Source organism: Corvus hawaiiensis, chromosome 2, assembly GCF_020740725.1.
Source record: "Corvus hawaiiensis isolate bCorHaw1 chromosome 2, bCorHaw1.pri.cur, whole genome shotgun sequence".
Lineage (NCBI taxonomy): Eukaryota > Metazoa > Chordata > Aves > Passeriformes > Corvidae > Corvus > Corvus hawaiiensis.
The window spans coordinates 104,961,501-104,987,879 of NC_063214.1; the positions used below are offsets into that span (position 1 = coordinate 104,961,501).

At 38.1% G+C, this 26,379-nt stretch overlaps 2 protein-coding genes across 9 annotated transcripts in view; one reads left to right on the forward strand and one right to left on the reverse strand.

Moving 5' to 3' along the window:
* Nucleotides 1-1,240: 1,240 nt before the first annotated feature.
* On the reverse strand, nt 1,241-7,181 carry TRAPPC2 (trafficking protein particle complex subunit 2). Of its 4 annotated transcripts, XM_048286575.1 has the most exons (6): nt 6,769-6,986; nt 6,171-6,280; nt 4,375-4,519; nt 3,526-3,611; nt 2,552-2,667; nt 1,241-2,418 (listed from the first exon to the last, which is right to left on the reverse strand). In XM_048286575.1, the coding sequence occupies exons 2-5, from the start codon at nt 6,261-6,263 to the stop codon at nt 2,569-2,571; spliced, it is 423 nt and encodes a 140-aa protein (XP_048142532.1). In that variant the 5' UTR covers nt 6,264-6,280; nt 6,769-6,986; the 3' UTR covers nt 1,241-2,418; nt 2,552-2,568. The 4 variants fall into 4 exon arrangements, with proteins under 4 accessions (XP_048142532.1, XP_048142512.1, XP_048142502.1 ...); XM_048286555.1 differs by lacking the exon at nt 6,769-6,986 and adding an exon at nt 7,124-7,181 and having other exon boundaries at nt 1,241-2,667; XM_048286545.1 differs by having other exon boundaries at nt 1,241-2,667; nt 6,769-6,976.
* The window catches only part of OFD1 (OFD1 centriole and centriolar satellite protein), a 41,641-nt gene continuing 21,863 nt past the window's right edge, over nt 6,602-26,379 (forward strand). For 3 of the 5 annotated variants that reach the window (XM_048286374.1, XM_048286392.1, XM_048286402.1), the window contains exons 1-16: nt 7,230-7,317; nt 7,453-7,554; nt 9,344-9,544; nt 10,317-10,385; nt 10,471-10,498; nt 11,292-11,399; nt 12,111-12,247; nt 14,351-14,524; nt 16,433-16,539; nt 17,434-17,553; nt 20,062-20,135; nt 20,798-20,889; nt 21,035-21,224; nt 21,873-22,003; nt 22,377-22,488; nt 23,961-24,572. In XM_048286374.1, coding sequence (XP_048142331.1) covers nt 7,459-7,554; nt 9,344-9,544; nt 10,317-10,385; nt 10,471-10,498; nt 11,292-11,399; nt 12,111-12,247; nt 14,351-14,524; nt 16,433-16,539; nt 17,434-17,553; nt 20,062-20,135; nt 20,798-20,889; nt 21,035-21,224; nt 21,873-22,003; nt 22,377-22,488; nt 23,961-24,572 — 2,251 coding nt within the window. In that variant the 5' untranslated portion in view covers nt 7,230-7,317; nt 7,453-7,458. The other 2 variants (XM_048286382.1, XM_048286411.1) reach the window with 2 other exon arrangements.

A 26,379-nucleotide genomic window follows, 5' to 3' on the forward strand; every position in this document is an offset into this window, starting at 1 on the left:
TACTTCAAGTCACCTGACAGCTTACCTAAACAGTAATAGAACCTTGTAGAACATGGAGTCTGAGTTGCATTTCCAGCCCAAATTTATTAAGGTCGATTCATGTTAGCTTGTGCTAATGTTCTCATCTCCTCATGCTTGATTTTTGAACGACTTAGGGTAACTCTAGTCCCTTTAACTCATAAAATTTTTATTGTCTTTATTGCGTAATGCAGATTATCTCTGTTTTCTCGTACTGCAATAGACTTTGCTTTGAAGTCTTACTCCTAAGCCCCTGAGAGGCTGGGAACATAATCCTTGCAAAAGAGGTGTCTCTTCATGGAGAAACTGTTCGGTGAAGCATGCTGGAACTGCAGCTTTCAGACCTGGAGTGAATTTGTGAGTTTTGTTGATCACAAGATAAATTTCACCCATCACTTCAGCTAGTGGTCTTCCAGCTGACTGAGTAGAATCATAAACTAAAGCATAAACAAGTGTTTGTCCATGTACAGAGAACTTGGAGCTACCTCCCCAAGGCCCTTCATAGTTCTATCACAAGACAATACTCCTGACCCACAGACTCTCTAATGACAAAGATGATGAGCTAGGACATAATTCTTCCATTCCTGTGGCCAGTAACAGTCTGTCTTCATAAAGCCTAGGTGGACCTGAGACTGCATTTCCCATCTACAATTCCTATATTCAGAAGAAAGAGGGAAAGATGTAAGGGGGGCATAAGAACAGGCAACATTTGGCTAACTGCCTTCAGAAATCAGGCAAGAGAGAAAATGCTTTTATTTTACTTAATGTTCTACTGCAGCAACAAATACAATTATAAAAAATGCAGCTTCTAAAAGTGGTGGAAACTGTTAGCATTAATCCTTCATATTTGCCAAGCCTTTTCTTCCTGCTATGTATATGATTATTTAATTTAAGTATTTCCTCAGTGAGTTGTAACTGTTAGTATTTTTCCAACCATCATGCTACAGGGGAGGAGGCAGAAAATAACTGCAGCTCCGTGGCTCCTTATCATATAATCAAGAACACTTTACCTCAAGTGTGTTTCCGTTCTGTACACAGAAGAAAAAAAGGTGATTTACATGAAATCACATGACATTATCAAAGTGCTGTACAATGCAGTTTGTATGCAGTAACATTGCAAAGACAAGTATTCCCATCTTCACTGGCCACACCACCAGATAAGAGTTACTGTGGTTATCTAGTTTTCTTCTAAATCACTTCAAGTATACTCAACAGTCATCCATACATCATTCCATGTTTTATTTAAGGTAAATATTGCAACCTCTAAATCATGTTCTTTTTTCTCATGGAATATTTTACAGCGACAGTTTAGCAGTAAGTGCAGAAATAATGGCTGACTGTACACTTATAGCACATACACACGTGGTCCCCTTAATTATACAGACTATGCAAAATGTACTTCTTAGCACAGCATACCGCTTCCTTTGGAAATTACTTTTCAGACATTTAAAAAAAAGTACAAGAAGATAGCTTATACAGATTTCCTGCAAAAAGGAACAGAATGCTTAAAAGAAGGTAAAGCCAAACAAAGTATTAGGTACATATATATGCCAAATGATCTATTTAAAGATTACTGGTTTTTGGAATGATGTTAAGTTTTACAAAATGGTTCCTAAAACATATTACAATGGAATAGGAGCCAGACAGGCCAAATAATGCCTTTCTGAAACCTCAACAAATAGAGTTGCATGGTTCAAATATCCTCCTCTAAATTCATTTACAAGAAGAAAATTTCAGCAGTTGCAGAAATAATGGGAAAAAACCATGGGTTTAAACATGTAAATTTAGTTTGGGGCTTTTCGTGTGTGAATTACAATTAATGTCAGGGCAGATCTGGTTGTTCTGGTCTACTTCATTCGTTGATGCAACACAGCAGCTAAATATGTATTGCACTAAACATACAGAAAATTTGAAATTACAGGCTTTTAAACTTAAAGGGTTTTTCTCAAAATTTCTTGAAATACTGGAGACAGAGCTTTTCTGAACTATCAATTTTTTATTGAGCACTTTATATACATACAATTACATGTTAATAAATAGAGGCCTGATTTACTACCACAAAGTGTAATGTTAGTCTGGTTAGTCTGCAGAGTGAGTACTCTAGTGAAAGAATACAAGTAGAAAAGTTTATAATAAAATTAAGCACTTAGGCCAAACAGTCAAGAAGTCCCTTTTGCTCATATTAAACCAGATGTCTGGCAACATCTTTTCCATTTAGGTCTGATTTCCTCCCACCCTGTATCAGAGGCTTACACTTTGCAGATGCATTAACACATAATGTCTCAGTTTCTTCTTTTGTACTTCTGCAGCTTCTGACAGTTTAAAACTTTGTTTTCATACCACATGAAAGGAAACTTCTTGAGATACACATTTTAACCAGAGAAGCTTGACTGTTCTGATCTATATCAGCAAAAGAAAAAGCTGCTTCAGCATCCAATTAGTCAGTCTTCAGAAGATGAATATCAAACATGCAGGGGACTAACCAGAAGAAGTACAGTTCAAACAATCAGGAAAGTAGGGGAAAAGCACTCACTCAGGAAATTAATTTATTCAGCTTAAAAGGTGTTTCTTCCCAAGGAACTGGACTTTCCTTTCAAAGGCAGTGGATCGAATAGGAGTATTGAGTTCATAAAATGGGTTCATTGCAAACTGGGGAAAGAAGAAAAACACATCAGTAAGCACAATGCCCAGCCCTGGAAAATATCACTTCAGGTGACATCGACTACTAGCTTTCAGCCTATTTAGTGCCACTAAGAGCACAGAACTCCTAAACAGTCCCTGCTTTCCAGGCCCTTGCATTCTCCCCGTACATGTGCAGAGCCATCCCCTAGCACCAGCTCCTCAGAACAAATCCATCACACCAGTGGAAATTAGGATCGTTTGAGTGCCCACAGGAAGCTGAGATGGTGATGCTTCCCATGACTGTTTGCCATGACCCCATCTAGTGGAAGTACCACCAGGATTTGAGAACAAGGGCTATGTGTTCTGAGAGCAAAGCTACCAGGCTCTGTAGAACAGTCCTTTCATTATCATCATTAATGACATAAAACTATCACAAAATGCATCACAAGAAGTTGCCCCACAACTTCTCTGTTGCCCAGAGAAGCTGTTGATGCCTCACCCCTGGAGTTTTTCAAGGCCAGGCTGGATGGGGCTTTGAGCAATCTGGTCTAGTGGAAGGTGTCTCTGCCCATGGCAGGGGAGTTGGAACTAGATGGTCTTTAAGGTCCCTTCCTACCCAAACAATTCTAATCTATTCTAGAAAAAATCACTGGACTAAAGTGAAGAATTCTAAAATCACAGTTTATAACAATTTTGAAAAATCTATTTTGTTTAATGGAAAATACAGCCTTTGTGTCACATGTTACCAGCTCTGGCTGATGTGGCCTGCATGGGTGCTTACACAGGGTCCCAAGAGAAAATATGCTAATACAGCCATGCCTGAGCATGTACAGCAGAACACGCTTAAAAGTACTGCAGCAAGACCATAAAAAAATGAGTTCTTACCTTTATATACAACTCATATACATCAGTAAAGAAGTTCTTAATTCCATCTTCTTGCCTTACATCATGAAGCATTAAAAATCTCATATGTACAGTAATTAAGGAGAATAAAACTTTTAAAAAAAGACATGTAACATATCCTGAGATAAGCATATACACCTAATTTGGCATATAGCTAAAATGTTTAGCTGCACATGAAATAGCAGTTACTCACAGGAGGAAGCATTTAAAGAAGTAATTGAAGCAATGAAATTTGGAAAGTATTACCTTTCTATTTTAACATCCCCCTATCTGAAAATAATCACCTCTCTATCCAAGGTTGCTCTTTTAAAAATGATGTCATTCTGAATGTGGATGATGCTCTCTGCACCTCTGCCATATACCCCTCAAGTTCAAATGACATTCAATGTTACTTGCTATATGTAACAAATGGTTCACAACAAACAGTTCTAGGACTACCTGCACATAGCATCAAGCCTTGGCACTGCATGTTCACCGTTGGAGTCACTGACACCAGGCATGTTCACTGCCACTTCTCTAGCACGGTCGAAGGGGTGGGAACAGAGAATCATAAAAGCTTGCTCAGAGCCTCTCATACCTCTTTACTCCATGTGAGCTCCTCATTTCATTATGCTATTTTAACTCCTACAAAGGTAAAACTCCACCTTTCCAATTGTTCCCAGTTTTAAACAGCCGCAGTGCCTTCCAGCATAGTTCTTCGTGAAGCTCCTGACTGACAATAATAGTGAATAGCCAGAGAAATCTGTGCCAAACTCATTCTATCTAACTTACCTCTTTCTGGCAAAAGGCTTTTCTTACAAAAATACGAGAAGAGATAATAGGGAAGGATATGTCCAGCTGTGACGAAAGCAGAAACAAACCATTCATTAAACTTGTCCACAGTCTTCAAATACATGTTGTTAGAAAGCCACATGTTCTCATCTACCAGGTCAAGAGCAGCATGGGCAATGAACTGGTTGAGATGGCGATGATCATCCTAATGCATTTCCAGAAGACAGTAGATTAGTAATTCAGTGAAAAAAATGAAATATAAACAATAATTTGTTCAAGTTGCTATGGAACCAGTGTTCAAGCTACATAATGTTACATATAGCCTGCTTTTCTGTCACATGTGCCATCCTGTAAATGAAACTAGTATATGTTGCCATGGTATTTGGTTTCAAGGGAGAAAAGAGGTCATAATAAAAAGATCATGACAAAACCAGTCTTGAGAGCAACAGAATCAGCAAAGCCTGTATTTATATCTCAGGAATGAACTCAAGCATGAATTCTTTTGTTTACTGATGGGCAAACTCCCACCGCTAACTTATTCCACAGCAGAGGCTCTCATATGTCTTTCTCTCTTCTTTGCAGACATCTGTTTTTGTGATATTCACAACAATGTAGCATTTTTTGGACTATAACGTTTCTGTCAAATTTGGCAGAAATTGACCCATAGGTTACATTTTGTAAAAGCTGGGGAACAGATGGAGAAAGCAGAGATACAGACGACAGGTATGCTGATAAAATCACCTAAACATTCTGTTTTTCTCATGTTGTTTACCTAGAAACAGGATTGTTTTATTTCGTTTGGGGTCTTCTTTTTTCTAAAACCTAGTGCAGAAAAACATCATGCAACTATTATTAAATACATGCCTGCAGACGTAAATTACATCTCTGCCTATAATAAACATGAGAGTGATCACAGTGTTTGGCCCATATACGTTGTAGACAATCTAGAGCACCAGAGGACATCTGCCAAGAAGAGATACAGGACAAAACCACACTGGAAGCTTTTATTAGACTGGAAAATAAATAGTCTTGCACTATTTTCCATAACAACAGGATGCTGTTACTGCTACTCTCACCTCCCAGTTTCTCCCTCAAACCAGCTTTTACACATCCTCACACAAAGTCTAGTCCAAGTAGCCTTATTTATGATCTTTTATGGGACACTAGTTCAAAATACAGATGATGCCATGCAGTTCCAGTCAGTGACAGCATATACTTCCATTTTTGGATACACTCACAGATCCACATACTTTTATTTTGAAGTCTGCTTTTTCTCTGATGTAATACCACTTACGGATAGATTTATTCTTTTTCCACTCTTAACACTATTTATTGAGTAGTCTTACATTTCTCACATTTTCAAAGTCTTTATTTATCAATATAAGTTTTAAACTTTCCTACTTAAAGGTGAGTATGACTAATGAAGATGATTAAAAAATTAGGTATTTTATAGCATAAAAAATAAAGGAATGGATAGAGCTTTCAATTTTATGTTCCTTACTTTACCTTATTATTGTATATGAATGCCTTAAAAGTAAGTGGCATTGAACAATGAACAGCTGTTATAAAACCTCTACACACTAAGAGAAATTACCAAAGCAAAACTAAGATACGTATTCTATAACATACAGCAGGGAATGTTTAAGGAAGCTGTGTTTTGTGAAGAACTAGTATAATCTGGCAAAGACTTTTTAAGAGACTTTGGAAATCCAGAGTTCTACTCCCTATGAAAAAAATTCTGTTTAAAAAACCTTGAAAACGGTAGATAGTACTTTTAACAACATGCTGGTCATGCTTCTAATACACTGTAAAATTATAAAAGAATCACAGGAGTCTCACAGGGGGAAAAAACACACCTTCGACTCTACTTTTCCTGGAGGCAGAAATTCCATTTCAAATATGGGATTATCATGATGACCAACTATCACGAAGTAGAAACTTCCAGACATTCTTCAAAACAGTGCTCCTTATAAGAAAAAGACATGCTGATGAGTCTATATACAAACTCTTAATCCATGTAGAAGAGCTCCTAAAAATCAGTCAACGTGCTCCCATTCATATTGACCAGAGGCTAAAGAAAGATGAACATTAAGGTATGCACATCAAGAGGATGGAGCCGAGCTCTTGGTGGTGCCAGCCACCAGGGTAAGAGGCAACGGGCAGAAACTGATGTCCAGGAAGTTCCACCTGGACACGAGGAAGACCTCTGCTGCGCGTGTGACCGAGCACTGGAACAGACTGCCCAGAGAAGCTGGAGTTATTCCAGAACCGTGTGGACACAATCCTGTGTCCTGTGCTCCAGGATGACCCTGCTTGGGCAGGCTGGGCCATCTAGATGCCTGTGGTCCCTCCCAAGCTGACCGATTCTGTGATTCTGGGGGAGCCGGAGAATATCCTTGAGAAGTGGACCTGGAAGTGAACCTAGGTACCTAAACCAATTCCTGCCCTGCTCACCGATGATTTACCCCGTGGGAGCCGCCAGTCACCACAGCGATCCCAGGCCGTATCGCACCCGCCTCCATGGAACCTCCTCGCCTGTCTCTCCCCGGGCCCTGCTCACAGGAGCACAAAGGGGAAGGGCGGCAGGCGGCGGGCGCCTCCTCCCTCGCACACGGCGGCCGAGGGACAATCCCACGGCTCCATTCCCGGACACTCCACAGATAACCGGAAAGGCCGAACCATCCCGCCGCCCGCCGGCGTCCCCGGGGGAAGGGCCGGACTCCGCTGGGCCCTCGGCACAAGGGGGAGAGGGAGGCGGGGAAGGAGAAGGAGCCCAGCCCGTAGGGTCCCGCGCGGGGCCGCCGCCTACCCTGCACCGCGCCCCGTCCGCCGCCTGCCCGCGGCCCCCGGAAGCGCCGCGCCCGCCCCATCCGGCGCCGCCGTGACGCCTCAGCGGCCGCCGCAGCCGCGCCCGGAGCGGCCCTGCCTTGCCCTGCCCTGCCGAGCCCGGCCCCGAGCCCGGCCTCGCTCCCCGGCCCTGCTCCCGGCCCCGGCGCTCTCCCCGTGGGTAGCGGGAGGCTGCCCCGGGAAAGCCCGAGCGGGCTGAGGGGAGGTGGGGGCGGCGAGAGCGCTCGGTGTCTCTCCAGCTGTGGGTCGAGCTGCGAGTTAATAATGCCCCTTTTTGTTTCGGTGTTGTAGGGCAGGATGGCTTCGGTTGAAAGAGAGACATTGTCCCAAGAGGAGCTCCGGAAAAGGCTGTATCAGACTTTTAAGAGCCGAGGCGTACTGGACACACTTAAGGTGTGCTTTATTTTCAGCAGGTGCTCTCTGTGGTCCGCTGTACTGCTTTAACATTGAGAGCCTTGACAGCCATGCCGAGTACTCTTCCCCTCAAAGTACTATTTTCGCCACAGCCTAGTTAGTATTCGGGGGGTGTGTGGGGGGTGTGTTGTGTTTGGGGTTTTTCTCCCCCCCATATACAAGGTTCTCCCTAAACGGAATGGCTTTTCATTATGCCTTGGCCTCGGAGTCTTTTTCAGGAAGGTTAAAAGCCTGTATTAGGTCTTTGAAAATATCCATGTTTGAAAAAAAAAAAAAACCTCAAGCAGGGGAGAGAACAATAAATTAGAATATAAAATAGGAAGGGATCTCTTAGGTCACTGGCTGTGTTTATTGCCTACGATAAGTAAACATGCTATATGAAGAATACTTCTAAAATACTACAATTCTGTTTTAAAACTACTTCATCTGTTTTGTCCCTGTCTGCTTGTTCAGGAGAATGTATTGGGGAAAAAACTCAAGATCAATATTTCAAAAATATCATCGATAATCCTATAGCCAAGAATTTATTGTTCAGGACGATTTGTTTCTGTGTTACTCATTTCCATACCAAGCTTGTAATGCTCGAACCATTTCTTGTTTAACTTAACGAATATTCTGTCAGGTGACTTCCGGTTTAAGTCCATTTTCCTGCTTTGTTTTAGTTGTCTGTAAAGTTATTTCTGCATTCCTTTTCTGTACTAGGGATGGGGATTTAGCCCTGTGCTTACCACCTGCACTTTGCCACAAGATGTATAAGAGGTTTCTGTTCTTGGTTGTTTTTGAGACAACATCAGCTCTGTTGAAGTTGGTTGAAACTGGACAAGTTCAGAAATTAATAAGGAAAACAGTTTTTTTCAGTTGTGTTCAAGAGTTGAATTCAGTGATCCTTTCCAGTTCAGATTACTCTGTAGTTCTGTTGTCAGCCTAATTTTTCTTGAAAACCATGCTAAAATATCAGGCTAGTCTGATGATCCAGCTTTGTTAAGTTTCAGTAAGTATTTTGTTGCATTTTGGTAAAACACTGCCTCTTTATTCAGTTGTGTCACTGTTGCATACCTGTTGTTGAAAGCTTAGAACACTATTTGTGTCATGATCTTTTCCTGTAAGTGGTTTGTATAAACAATTTATATAACTGTATAATGAAAACAATTATTTCTTCCTTTTATGGAGGGGAGATCTTCTGATTTTAGGTTACTTTTTTCTCTGTTGTAACTCATCAAATGCAAATAAATAATTTTAAAATGCCATTGAATTATTATTAGTGACTGTAGGTCTTTTTGGTTAGTACTCTTTTGCTTCCGTATAAAATAAATGATAGTAAAGACATTGAATTTTTTGTTTATTTTGACATCTACTTTTGTGATGGCATGAGCAGCTTCTTGATATGAGACTCAAAAGAGGACCAGTGAGGTTCCAAGAACACCTGAAATGGATGCCACATCAGGAAGGCTTTATTTAAGCCAAAGGGAAGGAAAACAGGAAAGCAATGATCTGAAAGTTAAGCTGGGGGTCCTAGAGTGGTGTTTATGTGAGCTCTTGCCTGGGAACTTCTTTTCAGTCCTGTTTTTGATACATTTGAGGGAAAGTCAGGGTTCACTGTATCCACCACTAGAGGGTTTTGAAGAAAGGCATGGTGTCTAGCTTTTGCCAAAATTAGTCTGCCCTATTGCGTTCTGTAGTAAACTGAGGCTCCCTGTGGATTTTGAAAAATTAAAACTCTCATGGAATCACATGTAAACTGGTAATACAATGGTTTTTTCTGTATCAGACACAGCTCCGAAACCAGCTAATCCATGAACTAATGCACCCAATTTTGAGTGGAGAACTTCAGCCACGGATGGTTCCAAGTGAAGACAGTTCACTTTTGACCACTGCTTCCAACAGTTTGGTGGCAGATCATCTAGAGAGATGTGGCTACGAGTATTCACTTTCTGTTTTCTTTCCAGAAAGTGGATTAGAGAAGAAGAAGGTAAGTTCAGTATTTTGCCTATTCCCCGATGTCTCTTTGCTCTCTGGGGCTTGTCATATTCTAATAATTGAAAAAATCCTTTTTTGTGATACGGAACACAAAGATAAGTACAGCCTCTGAGCACCTCCACAAAACATTCCATCATTCAGGGTCATTTTCATGAATACTTTAAACTGGCAATAAGCTAATGATGCTGTTCTGGAAAGGTGCAGCCACAATCTGTGTGGCAGAGCTCTTGAGAACTGAACCTGATGAAAGGTCATTTGGCCATTCTGTTCCCTGAAAATGTGGTTCCTGGTCAGTTCAAGCTGTTGTAACTACAAAGTGTGGCTGAAAAGGGCAGTCCTTCCCCTCCCTTCCCTTTGCTTCTCTCTAAGTGTGTGATAGGGTGAAGTTGTTTCTAACTGAAAATGAATTTTTTGACCTGGTGAGTAGTTAATCATCATTTGGATTAGTGAGCTCATCTGATTAGTATAATAAATCAAGAAAAGAGACAAGGAAAGTAGCAAGGACATGTTGGGGTAGGGAGGGAACAAAACACTCTTTTCACGGCTTCAGCTGATGATGAAGCTACGTGCTGGCTGCCCTATGTCTGAAGTAGTGAAGATAAGTAAATGCAGAACAGCAGGCTTCTGGAAATGATTTTACAGGCAGTAAATTGATCTTTTGCAAATGGAAAAAACATTTACAACTGTGAAACAGTGCTGTTTGCATACTTGAAATTATTTTAAATTAGTTAACCTTTTCCAAATGATCTTTCTTTTCCCCAAAGCTGTGGACTATGCAAGATCTTCTTCAATTGATGAGGATCAATCCAAAATCCAGTCTTTACAAATCAATGGTAAAGTTATTTTGATTTTGAAAATAAGCTTAAATTACAGTGGTGATGAAAATAGACTGGCTAAAACTTCTTTTCTTTCTTACAGACTTCAGGAACTCGGAAGGAAAATAAAGGTACAAAATGTTTACATGTGTGATGCAGACAAGGATAATTGTGTTAGCTTCATTTTTGTTAAGATGTGAGCAATAAAAAATCAGATTTCTTGAGTGTGTGTGGATATGGAGTAATCTGGATTTAGTCGGATTTTGAAACTTGCAGTACACCAGGATGATGAATGTTGTATTTCAGGATTATCCATCTCGTATTTGTGGTGTGGATTAACTGTTAACATTCACTTACAAAATAAATTACTTGTACATTAGAAATATGAGAAAAATCTGTAATCAGGTATTAAATATAATGCTCTTTGGAAGCTTTTCATGCTAACTTTGGAAAACTCAGGTTTTGGGTTGCCTTTATAACATTGTATTAGCTTGCAGAATATACTTCAAAAGTTACAGATTTAATTGACTTTCCATTGTATTGTGTAAGAAATAATTCTTATATCTACAAGACGAAACCTAACTATACTGTATTACCTAAAGGAGCTTGATCTTCAAAAACCCCTCTTGCCTATAGGCCTCCTAGTTAAGTACTAACAGTCTTCACTCTCAACTGATCCTGGGAGTCAAGAGACATGGATGGGAGGAAAAGTTCCAAAAGTACAGCTTTTGCTGACTGAGATGGACTGGATTATGCTTATAATAAAACCGTAATTGCTCACAAGAATTGATTTTTACTGAAATACTTGTTCTTTCTGTAAATCAGATAGGTTTTCTTGTACACTGAAAATTGCTTTGTTAATTACAGGCTCAAATTCCATTTTGGTATGAAATCAGAACTAACTTATCTGTTGGATCTTGCTAGGTTTCCTTATGCAAATTTTAATCGGACTTACAGAGCATCATCTAAATAGGGAAACTCTTAACACAGAAACTCAGACCACCTCAGTGCCTCCTTTCAGAGAATCTCTTGGTAAGTGCAGGCAAGTCTCCCCATGTATTTTCATACTGGTGTATGGTATAGCTTTATATAGATTTTGTATGAATGATGTTATTTCATTACTTACTCAAATGCAGCCTAAAGTTATAATGAGGAAAGGTCATGTCTGTCACTAGTATATGGAATTTTAAAATTTTCTTAAAATAAAGCAAAATCAGGATAGGAGTTTTTTTTAAAATCATTTGTGTGTTTTCTTAGGCATTTAGCTAAGACCTTTGACAAATGGACTGTAACATTATTTGTTGAAATATGTTCTGGAGAACAGAATTGTAAATGCATGGTCTCTTTGAGCAAGTTAGGCATAGATTGGGAGTTCTTGAATTTATAATATGCATGCTGTTATTAATATATTAATACAAAAAAGCTAAAAGTTGCATACAAAAGGAAATTCTTGTCCGCCCATGGTAAAAGAGGGTGAATGAGTATGTAATACCACAAATAGTGCCTAAACAGCCAAGTGCCTTCTCCTAGGTATATGTGGTGTTTATGTTTATATATGTATATATAAAGCAGATAAATGGCATTTCTGTGCTGCCTCTGCTTTTGTGCCACACAAGTCTTTCTAGGATAGTGCTGCTTGGATAAGCTGAAGAATGTCCTGCAGAGAGAGAGGTTCCTGCAGCCTTTGGTAAGGTAACTGCAGTGAGTGTTTTTAAATTATGGTGGATGTGTTGTTTTTTATAGCTGAGAAGCTTCAGCTGATTGATGAGCAGTTTGCAGACTCTTATCCTCAGCATCAGAAATTTGAATCTTTAGAAGTAAAACTTAATGAATATAGAAAAGAAATAGAGAAGCAGCTTCAAGAAGAAATGCGTCAAAAGGTATAACTCTGGTTTATGAATCTGAGGGAGACATTTATTAATTTTGACTTTACATGTTGCAAACTTTTAATACTTAAGGTAAATTGAAAGAAAAGATCTAATCCTTAGTTACAACAAGCACAAAAGGCTAAGTTAATCCAATATCTCTTGTTAATTTGATGATATAACATGTATGTTTGCCATCCCCCTTTCTTGTTAAATGTGCACAGAATGTTAAGCTTTTTATTCTGATGTTAATTTGTAGCACAACATTTACTTACTCTGATTGTCTTAATTTGGTAAATTTTGTCTGCTCTTTGATTATTTTGTTTTATGGAGAAATGTTTATACCACAATTTTAATTTTCCTTCCCAGTTAAGATTTTGATGCTTGAATTTCAATATGATACATAGCCTCTGCAAGGTATGAGTTACTGTTGTGTAGCTTGACAGACAGTTAATTTTTAATACTGATGAGAATTTGCATTCTATTTCAAAGCATTGCACAGAAACACTAAAGTCATAACAGAAAGTATTATGAATAATTTTTGATTTTTTTCTTCCTATAATTGAAGACAGCTCTTCTAGAGAATTTTCCTTCATTTTAGAGATAAGATTAGAATTTTGTCACATAATCCTCTGATAATCCTTATGTCTGAAAAATGGAGCAGAGGGAATATACTGCATTTCATTTAAATACATATTTTTTTCTTCCCCATAAATTTCTGTCAAGATCATCAGTTTTTTTGGATAGAAAAAAGATAAATCAACTGTGTTTCACATTTCAATATATTTTTTCACTAATTTCTGTCAAGATCAGTAGTTTATTGGTATATAAAAATGATAATCTAATAATCAGAATTCTTCCACACACTTTAAAAGGCACTCAGCTGATATAAACTGTTTGAAGAACTCAGTGTAGTCACCATTTTTTCAGTCAGACGGGTAGAAGGATGGAGTGTTAAAACTCTCTTTTACCTTCATTCTTCATTTAGTCTTTATTCCCCAACTGGCTCTGTCTTTTTTGGTATGTAAAGCATGTTAATTTGTGTGTTGTGAAGTTTGTATCAGTTTAAGCAAACCAGCTGTAACAAAGGAGATGGGAATCTTAACCAGATGTAAATCTCTTCTAAATTCAGTTAGCTTTACATGAATTACTTAGCAACATGATGGGAATTACTGTACGACATTTCTAATCAAATTTGTATATATACAAATAATGCTGTACTGTCTCACTGTTTCTTTAGTTTTTCACAAAATTTATGACCACAGACCTGAATTCCTTGATCAGACATTCCTACTCTGCTTTTTCCATTCTTTAATCTTTTCTCCAGTCTCACAGTTTTTCTGTCATACTCTTTTTATTCTTTTGCTCAGTTTTTCCTCACATTTTTTGTCTTGTATGCTTGCTTTCCATTTTCTTCCAAATTTTTATTGTAATTCTTTATAATCCCATTTGCTCTCACAGATATTGTCCTTCACACACTGTGTGGAATCATGTTCCCAGCGATTCTTCTGTGTAGTTCCAAGATTGTGCTTTCCTGTTTGTGTGCATTTACTTTTTTTTCAGTTGTGGTTAGAAGTCAGTGAATCAGGACTTCTCTTTCTGTAACCTTCTTTAGATGAAGTTACATGTTCTGCATTTTTTTCCATTTCTGGCACTTTTTTTTTACATCCTGGTGAATTTCTTGGTTTCTGAGCAACTCAGGGTGTGGGTCTGTTTCTGCTGTTTCTGGTATCACTAGTCAAAAGTGGTTCTTTGGGAAAGGGACAAGAATATAGACAGTGTCTGAGAAGGAGTTAAACTGTGGCCATTCCTTAATTCCAAGCAGAGTATCACTCCTGCAGTGCAGTTTTCTTCATAGGCTTCTGTTCTGCTCTTGTCTAAAGCTGATCGTTTCGTGTAAGATCTGCTTTGGGATGCCCGGTAGATACATGAAAATGATGTGAGATATGCAGATAGTATGTGCTGCTAAGATACTGTTATCACGGTAATTAATTTTTATCAATTTATCATTTCCTAACAAGAATTTTGAGGTGAAATTTTGGATTGTCTTAGGAGGAATTGTCTTTGTTGATTTGAAGATGGCCCTATTTAACCCTCTCTTCCTCCTTTATGTAAAAGCTTGAACATTTTAAAGAAGTTGAAATAGCAAAGATTAAAATGGAGGAGAAAGCGCAGACCCAGAAAGAAATCTCTGAGCTGCGCCATGAGTTAGAGAAGACGCATCAAGCAAAGTCTGAAGCCTTGATTTCTCGTGAAAAGAATGCTATTGAGAGACTTCAAAAGCAACAAGAGGTAAAGTTCCAAATATTTTTTCCTAACCTTTTGCAAATGATTCAGTGAGTTGGTTAGACTTTCTTTTATCTTAGGGAGATTTACCTTCAGATCTTGCTTGGCTTATTAGGGAAAACTTAGAATTCACTTTTGTTCTTATAAATTAGGGGAATGCATTTGGCAACTGCAAGAATGAGTATGGTTAAACATCTAAGTAGAGATTGCTGGAAAAGGAATAGTTCTGCAAGCTGGGATCTAAATGTAGGAAATGCTTTTAAATCTGTTAATAATTTTGCTGAATTCAGATCACTGATTTTTTTTTTTTCACAGAAAGTTGAACGTAGCTTTTAGTTGCACTCAAGTTCTTTTAGCAGCTGAGAAGACTCTAAATGGAATAAATAGCTTGTATGGTACAGATAAGCTGTTTCTGTTTATATATTGAATATTATGAATAACCACCATCTTTACTGTAAGGTAGCATCTCATTTCATTTCTTTGAACACTTGTGTTGATGAGTTATTCCTTTGGGCTGTTAACTCCTGGTGTTTTGCCAGGGTAGTAACTGTTACTACAGCACACAGTAATTTGTATGTAGTTCTCAACTGCTTATCCCGATCTCAAACTGTTACTTCTCAGTTTTTGAAAGAACAGTTTCTCTTCTCTTGCCTGTTTGCCTTGCCACCTCCCTGCTATCTGCAGTAGACCTTCCTATCCAAATAATAGTCATCCACAAATGTTACCATATTTTTGCTTTGATGTGGTGGTTTTATGGCTTTCTTTGTCTTGTTTTTTTCCCTGAGAACACGTGGTATTGGTTAACAAGGTTGTGCAGGTCTCTATATAGATTATTATAATATTAAACATTTTATCACCATGCCATGAATTTATTTCATGGTTATGTCCTTTGAAGCTGACAAGAATACATCTATGTTATGCTCTCAGTCTTATTCTGTGGGCATGAAATTAATTCAGTAATTAAAAAAACCGCTACCAATGACTAGATCAACACAGCTGTCAAGTATTGTGTATGAATATTTGATTTCTCTTATCAGCTTCTGCACTCACTGAGAACTTTGTTTCATTTACCTGGGGATTCTTTTAACAGAGTTCAGGTATATTTACATTAAAGATGTCAAGTCATTTAACCCTTCACTATGATGCCTTTATGTCCAGGAAATGTGGCTTGAGAAACTGCTCTATTTTTTGTACCAGGAACAGCAGCTGAATCTGTCAGCACTGTCAAATGCACATAGCTTTCAAAGTTGATATATAGAGGTCCATATGGCAAAATCATAATTTTCTTCTTAGATTTTTTTTTTTTGAGAGAAATAATGTCTTTTGTGCTTAAGGGCAAAAAAAGCCATTTTTATTAATAGGAAGATACGTGGGTTTTGGTGTTAATATGTTCATCACTTGGAGAATCCCTTTTACTGTTTTTTATGAGTTCTATAAATTAAACTGCAAAAACTGAAAAGCTGTTGGTTTACTCAGTTTCAGTTTTAATTCATGTTTTATCAGTGGGTTTTGGTATTTGTTTCTTCAATTACATTTTTGTGAAGAGCATACAAAACCTGTTTATTAAAAAAAAGTCAAGTGTTTGAACATGTTTATTCTGTAATTTTCTAAAACAGTTTTTCCTTTTACATGAGTTTTAATCAGTGCTATATCTTAAAGGAAGAGTGTTTATGGGTTGGCAGAAGTGACTGCATCTAGAACATTTTTACTCTTGAGTGAAAGTAGAAGGGGAATTAAAAAAAGATACTTAAAGTCGATTCTAGATGTTATTTCATATAATGGCTGTAATAAATGGTATTTATGGAAATAAGTTCAGTCAGTCCCTGAAGAGGATCCTCGTAAGTTCAAATGTGTTAAACAGTAAATACCGTATAAAGTGTGAAGTAAAACTAAGGACAATATTTTGTGATTCAGATAGAAGCAAAGGAAGTGTACACTCAGAGACAAAGTCTATTGAAAGATATTGAAGCCATAAGGACCAGGGAGGCTGAACTGAAGCAAAGGATGGAGGCATTTGAAATGTAAGTTGCTGAAGGATGCGTGCAATGCTAAATGATGCTTCTGCAAAGCATGCCTCAAGGTGTTTCTGCTTTTGTGATGTTGAAATAGATTATATATCCCAGAAGTTATGTTTTATGTTTTGAGCAGTATTGTATACTGTCTCTATTAGCAGGGATACCCCATACGAAAAGATGTTTCTGGGTTTTTTTCTATTTCACCTCGCCCAACCAAAACAGTTCAGCATTGCTTTGGAGGCAAGGAAACAGATGTTTACTTTCAAGTGGTTAAATTAAAAAAACCCAACCCCCAAACAAAACAGTATGTATCCCTAACACTCATGAGATACATACATGGATATTTTGCCTCATTAGCCCTATGTTTTGGGGTTGTTTTTTTTGGTTTTTTTGGGATTTTTTGTTACTTAATAAGATCCTTAGTAAGATCAGTTTCCTTTCGTTAAATAAAAAAAGTAACTAAGCCATTTTTGGCCAAACTTTCATTACTACTTAATGTTGTTACTTTGTCATCTGTTTTCCATAGCAAAATGAGTATCCCGCTAAAAAACCTGGATTTTTTTACCAACCCAGCAGAGGGTGCTGATAGAATAGCATGCTCAGCACTCTGTCCTCTGAAGTGTTTCTGGTGTGGGAAACTGAGCCAGGGTTAACCCGGGATAGCTGCATAATTGATTGGTACTGAATTTTAAGTAGGGCAATTTAGTTTTTGTCACATCTCCGTGTTCTTAATGAACTACAGTGACAGAGTCTGATGATGATTTCAAATTGCTACAGTATTCCAAGCAAGCACATCACCCTTTGATGTCTATAAATGTTATTGTAAAAAAGAAACAAAACCCCAGACTAAAGATTTGATTTTATAACTCGTCATTGTCTGTATATTTCTGGATATTTCAGCACCCAGAAAGTTCAGGAGGAGAAAAATAAAGCTATAGAAGATGCACTTCAGCGTCGGGAGGTTGCTGTGAAGAACATAGAGGAGACATATGACCAAAAGCTGAAGACAGAACTCTTAAAGTAAATTTTTCTTTTGTGTCTAATAGGACACATGGTATTTCCTACGAAAACAGATTAATAAACTCTATAAGATCTCTTTAAAAGCATAGCAAAGCAAGGACTTTGAAAATATGCATTTATGTTTTTGTTTTAGTCAGATTACATTACTGCTTAGCTATTTGCTAGTAAGCTTGCTATAGAAAATAATTCTCTTTTGGTTATAGGTTATATTATTGCTGTAGTTTAAATTCTGTGTCGATATCTGGAAAAGAGATGTGACATTAGCTTAGACAAGAGGATCTGAAGCAGTATTAGTTACTTCCTTTGACCACAGTTAAAAGGCCTGACCATTTTATGAATGCAGAAGAGGCATGAAGGGGAAATCAGCGTTAAAAAGATGCTACAAGTGTCTTGGAAAAGGGGTGAGAGACACACTAGTGTACAGACAGACTGCCTCTTACCTTCACCCTTTCCCATTTTTGAAGAGGAATTCTCCGATATAGATATCCCTCTTTTATTGGCTACCTTGTGCCTGAACCTGGTCTTAACATGTGACTTCTTTTGGGGTGTTGCAGTGGGTATATCCTAACTTTGCTATTGTACTTGTAGTACGTTGGTCACTCGAAGGGTTCCTTGATAGTTCAGTGCAGACAAGTGCTCTTGCCGTGTCATGAACCTGTCTCAGGCAGTTAAACCAAATGACTGATGTATCATCATTTTTTATTGCAAGCCAGTGAGCAGTATAATCTGTGTTTGTAGGTCTTTAAATTAAAGAGCAAAGATGTTGATAGTAGGTTTTGATAAAAATAATCCCTCAGAATTTGATGGTTTTGTTAGAGAACAGTGAAATGCAACTAATTGACTCACCTTGGTATCTTATTTTATCTAGTCTATAACAGCTAGTTACAAATAGCGATTGTAAAGTCCTTTCAGTACATGAGGAGAAGCAAAGCATTTTAAGGATAAACTGCTGCTTGGCTTATTTTATCAACATACAAAATATTTTAAGGCATGCTGCAGGTGTTCAGAACGACAAGATCCATGTCCTTTTTTCCCAAATCATCAATGAAAAGTATTAAAGAACTACTATTTATTGTACGGAAGTAGTGAGGATTGCTAGCAAATCAATTTTTTTTTTTTTTTTGCAGTAAACATTAAATGCTGTATTTGGGAGAAGGATCTGAATGGTCTGCACCATTTGCAGAAATGCAGGAGGGTGGATTTGGCTATATCTGAAACCATGAATTATGTCCCAGTCATGTAAAATGCTTTCTTAGCTCCTGTAAATTCCACTACAATGGAACGGCACAGTTGGATGACTACTGGGCTTGAATAGTGGTGAACCTGGGCAGTGCTCAGTGTCTGGCTGGTGACTGGTGGTGTGCAGAGAACCCCTGGGGCCAGTTCTGGGGCCCTTATTATTGTTATTGTCCAACAGCTTCATCTGGATGTGGGCGCAGGGCATCCTCAGCTTTGAACATGAGGCTTAATTAAGAGGAATCATTTCCACAAAAAATGGCAGAATTTCAGCTCAGGCAGACTTTGACAAGGAAATCAAGCCAGTGCAAATCTTAGGAATTTTAACAAGGAAAACTCCAAAGCTCTGTGCATGGGACAGAGTATAGTCCTATGAAGTTGTATAAATGGGGAAAAGGAATTGGCTGAGGAGCTGCATTTCTGAAGAGGGGGTGGATGAGTTACAGTGAATGCCAGGTTGATTATGAGCCAGCAGCATGCTCTGGCAAATAAAGCAAACAGCATGATGGGTAAGACTAGAAGCAGCATGGCCAGCAGGCTGAGGGAACTTAGCGTCCCTTTAAAGGTACTGGGGAGGGCTGTGCTAGGAATACCATGCCCAGGTTTGGGCTCCTCAGTTCAAAAAAGTCATGAAGAAACTGGAAACTAGTAAAATCTGTCAGGATAGTTACTGGATTCTCAAATGTGACCTTTCAGTTCATATGACGGGGGCTGGAAGTTGTGGCTTGGGAGATTTAACTTGGACATAAGGAAAAAATCTACTGGAAGAGTAGTGCAGCATTGGCACAGATCATCCAGGGAGGTGGTGGAATATATGTCCTTTGAGGTTTTCAGGACTTGGCCAGGAAGAGCCCCAGCTGCCCTGCTGTACAGGTGGCGATAGTCTGGCTTTTTGAGGGGGTGGTTGAATGAGATGATTGGCAGGGCCCTTTCCAACCATTTTGGTGGCTCTGCAATAGTTAATTTTGTCAATAAATAACTGCATGAATATTTCTAACCATAGCATTAGTATGGTTAATAATGGTAAGAGAACATGGCGTTACTATTTAAGTGCTTGCCTGATAATAGTAATAATTACAAAGTATTTTTAATGTGCATTTGAGATTACAGGAGAGTACAGATGTATGCACAGTTATGTAAGGTAAGGATATGTATTTTTCTTCTAGTGTAGGATAGTCTGGGTCTAGTTTGGGAAAGAATGGAATTAGCACAAATGCCTGTGCGTGTGTGCACACACGTCATTTGGAAATACATAATTCTTTTTGCTTCTAGATATGAGCTTGAATTAAAAGAAGAATACATAGCCAGAACCAATAAAGTTACTGAAGACGAGAAAAAAAATAAAGGTAACCATGTGTCTGAGGTTGATAAAGTACCTGTTTATCTCTAGAACTTTTACTGTTATATGCCAAACCACTGTTGTTACTGAACGGTCCTGGTGTTCCATGGTACAAGGGACAGAAAAGCCATCACAACGGGTGGCAGTTCAGCAACAGTGACAGTTCAGCCACTCATTGCTGTCCAGAATGCAGTGGGAACCATACACTGCTGCTTTGCACAGAGGCTGCAAAGCATTCCTGGTTTTTCAGTGTCCCATTTCCTTCGGAAGTCCTACTAGCTCATTCAAGCTTTAACTGGACTCTGATAGTGTACCCTGGAACAGTTGCCAGTTTCGACATTTATTGTGCACAAGATGTTTAATTGGAGCTTGCGGAAGGGAGCCAGAACAGATAACAGACTTTTAAGTTAGGGACATGTAAGAAATGATATATCACAGGCATATGAATTTGATTTACTTAATTCTAAATGTGTATATGCATATGTATACATTTATACATACAGCATGATTTACTTAATTTTGAAGGCGTGTCTATGACATTCAGTCATTTTTATGTCTTAAATTCAATTCAATTTTGAGCTTAGCAGCTTAAAACTGTTTTCTGCTGATACAGTTTTTTACTGTAATACTCTACTAATTTTAATTCAGCATTTGTAATCCTCCCTGCAGAGAAAGCTATGCTTTTGCATGAAGAAGCCATTGCTGTTAATTCAAAAAAGGAGGAACTCAAGCAAGCTGTATCACGCACCAAAGAGCTTGAGGTAATTGTAAATATGAATTTAAAGAAGCCTGTATTCTAACTGGTGCAGTTGAGGTATTTTACAAATAAAAAAGAAAATGTGAAATAAAAATAATCGTTAAGTAGTACAGCGGTTCATAAGCTTCTAAACTGTTCTTTATCTGCAGCTGGATTTGGAGTCAGTGAAAGCCCAGGTTCTGTTGGTAAATAAACAGAATCAGTTGTTGACAGAAAAACTGAAAGAGGTATCAGACTATCCTTTGCTAAAGGAGGAGAAATTGGAGCTCCAAGTGCAGAATAAACTACTTAGGCAACAGTTGGATGAGACTCGCAGTGAGAACCAGCATCTTCGAGACAGTCAGTTTGAATGACTTATTTTCTTATTTCTCTACAAGTATTTGTTTAGAAGTAAATTTTCATTATAATGCTTTCTTTGTATTATATTTGCTAGTAATTTGCATGAAGCCCAAGCTAGTGTTTGGTATAATTAAACAGTCCTTGGCATAAGTTTATTTTCTTTTATGTGTCTATATGGGAGAAATCCTGAATTAAGCGGTAGCTGTAATATGGAAGGATATCCCTTGCACCCTCTGAAAAAAGCAGTGCAATATTTCTAACCGTAGCATTAGTATGGTTAATAATGGTAAGAGAACATGGCGTTACTATTTAAGTGCTTGCCTGACAATAGTAATAATTACAAAGTATTTTTAATGTGCATTTGAGATTACAGGAGAGTACAGATGTATGCACAGTTATGTAAGGTAAGGATATGTATTTTTCTTCTAGTGTAGGACAGTCAGGGTCTAGTTCTTAAAGGACTATACCAGTGAAGATTTTCGCCCTTTGTAAAAGGAAGAAGAAAAATATCACCAAGTACTTTATTCAGACAAAGCCTTGTTATGTTCCTAAAATCAATTCAGCTTTACATATTCATGGAGTATTGTGTAGAAAGGTGCACACTCATTATTCTTTGTCTGAGTGTCCAGTGTTTCCCTTTTGGGGTAGAGCTGTCCCAGCCCTCAGCGGAGTACCTGGCCTGCCAAGTGGAGCTGAGGAGAGCAGAGCATTCTAAGAAGCTGGTGCTGGATGAATTTGAAAGTCATAAGCAGACGTTGGAAAAGCAGCTACAAAGTGAGGTAAATTATTATTATTATTAAATGATTTGAAACTTTTCTTCTTCCCATCATCTCTTTTGCAGTTATCCATCTGCTTGTGCAGGCTGCTTGATATGCAGTTACAAGGATTTTTTGTACTGTGCTTATTTTTATGTTTTCTAAAGAAAACAAAACATCACCACACCAAAAAACTACCAAAAATTAAACCAACCCAACTAACCAAAGTAAATCTCACTGAGTCAACAAATTATCAGTGCTGACTTTCAGTAGGATACTATGTGTATATGGTCTCAATGGACCTGAAAAATATTTAGAAACCAAGTATTCGGCCAGTTGAGATTATACTTTTTGTTTGAATGATGCTGGTTTTTGTTTTTCTCTTGATTTCCTATAGGTTGAGCGTTGTGCCCAGTTAAAGGCCCAACTGTTAGACTCTGAAGCTACTGTCAGGAAGTTAAATGTGCAGGTTGAAGAACTGAAACTGCAAGTGAAACAAACACAGACAGGTTTGTATCTTACACCAGAGCAGTCCTTTATGAAGGACAAGTGTAAGAAGTTCCAGAAGCTTAAAAAAGCTGCAGTTGCAGCTAGAACTAATACATCACCAGGGAGTAGATGTTAAGTTTAAAATCAAAATCTATTTAAAGCCCAGTTTAAAAAGCAGACTCATTACAATTTCCTTTCAGAAAACAAACAGATAGGAGGAAAGGAAAATACTCCTCCCTGAGCACTTGCATATTTTTACTGTCTCTTTTTCCTTCGGTATGGAGACATTAATGTTTGATGATAACATAAATGACATTCTCCAGCAGGCAACTTGTGTTTTAAAGCATTTTGATTCTTGAATGTTCATAATAAAAATAATCAATCTGAAATTGTATTTTTGTACCTCAGAAATTTAAGTCTAACTCTTAAACAGATTTAGTCAAGTTTAGTAATTTTTGCCTAACTTTTGCTTAACTTACCTCGTATGGGTGTTAGAAACGGGCACTTACATAAAGCAGTTCAGTCTGCTGAAGAAATGTACTTTTAAAGATACTTGTCTGTCAAATTGCTAATATCAAGTATTATAAATAAAAGGGTTGGTATGTATATTTAATGTAAAAATATGGAATTCAATTCTGCAATGATTATACATTACATACAACGTGTGTTGCATCATAGTTCAGTATATGCAATACTTTATATTATTCACTAGTGGTAAGTACTTATTCATTTATGGTACATGTATCAGTACCATTTGGAATTGGAAATTTGTTATATCAAAATAGCAAATATATATTTTAATTAAATGACTGAAAGTACTGTAGGAGCTTTTATTTTACATCAGAGTTAATGAAGTCATTGAAGAACCATTTATGTAGAATAAAAACAAGGTTGTAAATTTGCCGAGAGAGATACAGCCCCATAGGTTGGTCTTTTGGGCTTGTTGAAGCATGAAAGTGCAAGGAAACAGACAACCCCAAAACATTCAGTTTAACTGGCAATTTTAGAGTACTTTTAATGAACAAAAAAACCAACAAAAACATTTTCTATGTGCTGTGTTGTTTTTCTCCAAAATTATTTTTTGATCTAAATAAAGTGAAACTGTTAAGACTTGTGGCATGCCCTGTATTCCTTAGGCTTTTAACAGCGTGATTAGATATAATGTGTCCAAAGTGGTAATGTTTTCATGTTTGTTTATTTATTTGCTTAAACATAATTTAAAATTGTAGAGTACATACTTAATGGTAGTTTTATATGGAAGAATTATATATTTAAAAAATAGCAGTGGTAATTTGCAGCTTTGGAGCTGCATTAAAAATACATTTAAATCAATTTCAATTAAATCATTAAATTCTCGAAATGTAAGCCAATTCCATGGTAGAATAATTTTGATCAAACTGGAATTCAAATGCCACATTTTACTGTGTCTGTTTTGTTGTGGGTCTCTTGTATCTCTCTTTAGTGTCACTGACTTTCTCTTGCTACCATTTAGCTCTGGAAAATGAGGTGTATCGGAACCCAAAACCTTCGCTCGTCGACCGCTCCATCCTGGACTTCCTTGGTGACAGGATCGTGCCCCATGACATTTACATGGATGGCACATTCCTGAGGAATCCGGGTCTGACTGATGTGGGGAGGGTCGGCACTGTGCCAGCGCCTGGCTATCGACAGCAGCTGCAGCCACGCAGTGCTTCCCTGGACTCTGACCTTGAGTGCATTGCTCAGGCCCAGGCAAGGGTGAAGGAACTGGAAAAGGAGGCTGAGTACTTGGAAGAAGCCTACAGGAGCTACCAACACAGAGTCATGCAGAATGCAGCTGCAAGCAGAACACCAAGGAAGATGCAGCCTCCTTTAATTCTGCGGTGTCCTCTTAATAGACACCCTTTGACTATCCAGCATGAACTGCTAGAGGATAATCCCAGCTCCCCACATTCCCCTCTGAGCAGCCCAAGAGGTGAAGAACACATCAAAAGAACTGGGCAGGTCGATAACTTTAAAACTCCCTTAACCCCACCACACAGAGGAGCATCTTCTTCAAGGCGCCTTTCTTCTACTCCCATTCCCAAATCGAAGAGAGACATCAGTAACAGGAGAATTCCAGATGGTAAGTCAAAATTCTTAATGGGGTGCAGTATTGGGTTTTACTTACTGTTCATCTTGGGAAGAGAAAGATTTAGCACTTTTAGTCTTTTACTCGTTATTTGCTAAGATGCAGCAGAAATCAGGAGATGTGGTTTTGCAGGAGACAGAGTATACCAATTGCTTGGAGTATTTCTTCCTCCTGGAAACAAGTACTGGAGAAGTATGTTGAGGGAAGTTAAACATGCTCTAGGGAGCTTTCAAGAGAAGACAATGCCATATAAATCACTGCAGCTGTAACCTTGCGATATAGAGAGTTTAATTCAAAACTTGCTGTTAAGTATAACTGCTTTGCAACATTAACTGTAATTTCTTAAACCTCCTATATTTCTAACCTTTCCTTTAACTCTTGTAGTTAAAGTGTGTGGCAGAAGCTGTCTTTGGCTTCTCTTAAATGGAGCTTTCCAGTCTGAAATGTCCAGATTTCCTTTTGTTTGTCCTTTTTGCTGTGACATCTCTATCAAATACTCCTGAGCAATTGTAAGGAGGAAGGTTTTAGTGTTCGGTCATGACTGGAAAATTTTAATTTGCTATTAGTATCACAGTTTCTAATAATTGCTTAGTCTTTTTTTTTTCTTAAGGACAGTACTCAGAAAAGCAAGCAAAATAGAAATGAAATGAAAATTTTTTAAAAAATCTCTTGTTTCAAATTTGCAGTACATCTGCTTCTTGGCTCAAAGTGGATTTAGTAGGATGAAAAAAAGAGACAGTAACCAAAAAAAAGATCAGCTTCTCCATGAAGGAAGGTTAAATACAAGGGCAGCTTAGTTTGGAAGAGAGGTGGCTGAGATGCGCTGTGGGAAATCTGGAAAGCAATGAGTGATATGAAAAGGGTGAAAAGGGATCATTTGATTACTGCTTCACAGACCCCAGAATCCTGTGACATTGGAAGGAAATGAAATGAAATAAAATAAAATGAAATGTTTTTTCATACCATGAGTAAGTTGTGTAATTTATTATTCTCTGTCAGGCAGATCCAAAAAAGTATTGATTGAAGAAAGGTCGGGGTGGGTGTTGCCAGAAGTAAGATACGAGTATTCTCCTTTTTTAATTTTAGTTTAGTTTTGTTTGGTAATGGGCACTGTTAGAAACAGGTCACAAATACTGATTGATTGTGGCTGTCCCTGTGCTTCTGCATGTAGAGTATCATACTCTGTTACTGGTAACATATTTGAGATTTGAACTACCAAAGCAGTCTTTTATGTTGTAAGTTCTCTCTGTCAGCTTCTGTATAAAGTACCCACAGACTATTTGTTTAGCACTGCACACAGACAAAATCTTTCATAATACTAGGGTTTTGTTGAAAATTAGGGAATGTTAAAACTACAGTTGTGTGCATAACCTGAAAAATCCTTCCTATCTTTGTACTTTTCAGAAGCTAGTTACAGGAGGGCAGATCTCTTTTTTCCATTCGATCTGTTCTGTGCTTAATGCATGAAACTGGTTCTGGAGAGGGGTAAGAGTTGAATAACAAAGGAATGCATTACCTGACTTAAGAATTACAGAAATGGGGTGGTATGGAGTGTAGGAAACCAGGCTGCAGCTGGGTGATAGGATCTTCAGGTTAGCTTCAGTGCTAACATGCTGTTAGTGTGATTTGTCAGCTCCCAGTTAGACTGCTTCCCCACTGAGATGTCACTTCTCTCTCATGAGTCTTCTGAGGAGTGCTTTTATACTGGTATATGTATATTATTCTTTTCTGTTAGAGATGGCTGAAGCAGCAGGTGTGGTTTTGCTAGAAAACTCTTAAGTCATTCTGGAAGCTTCTGTGG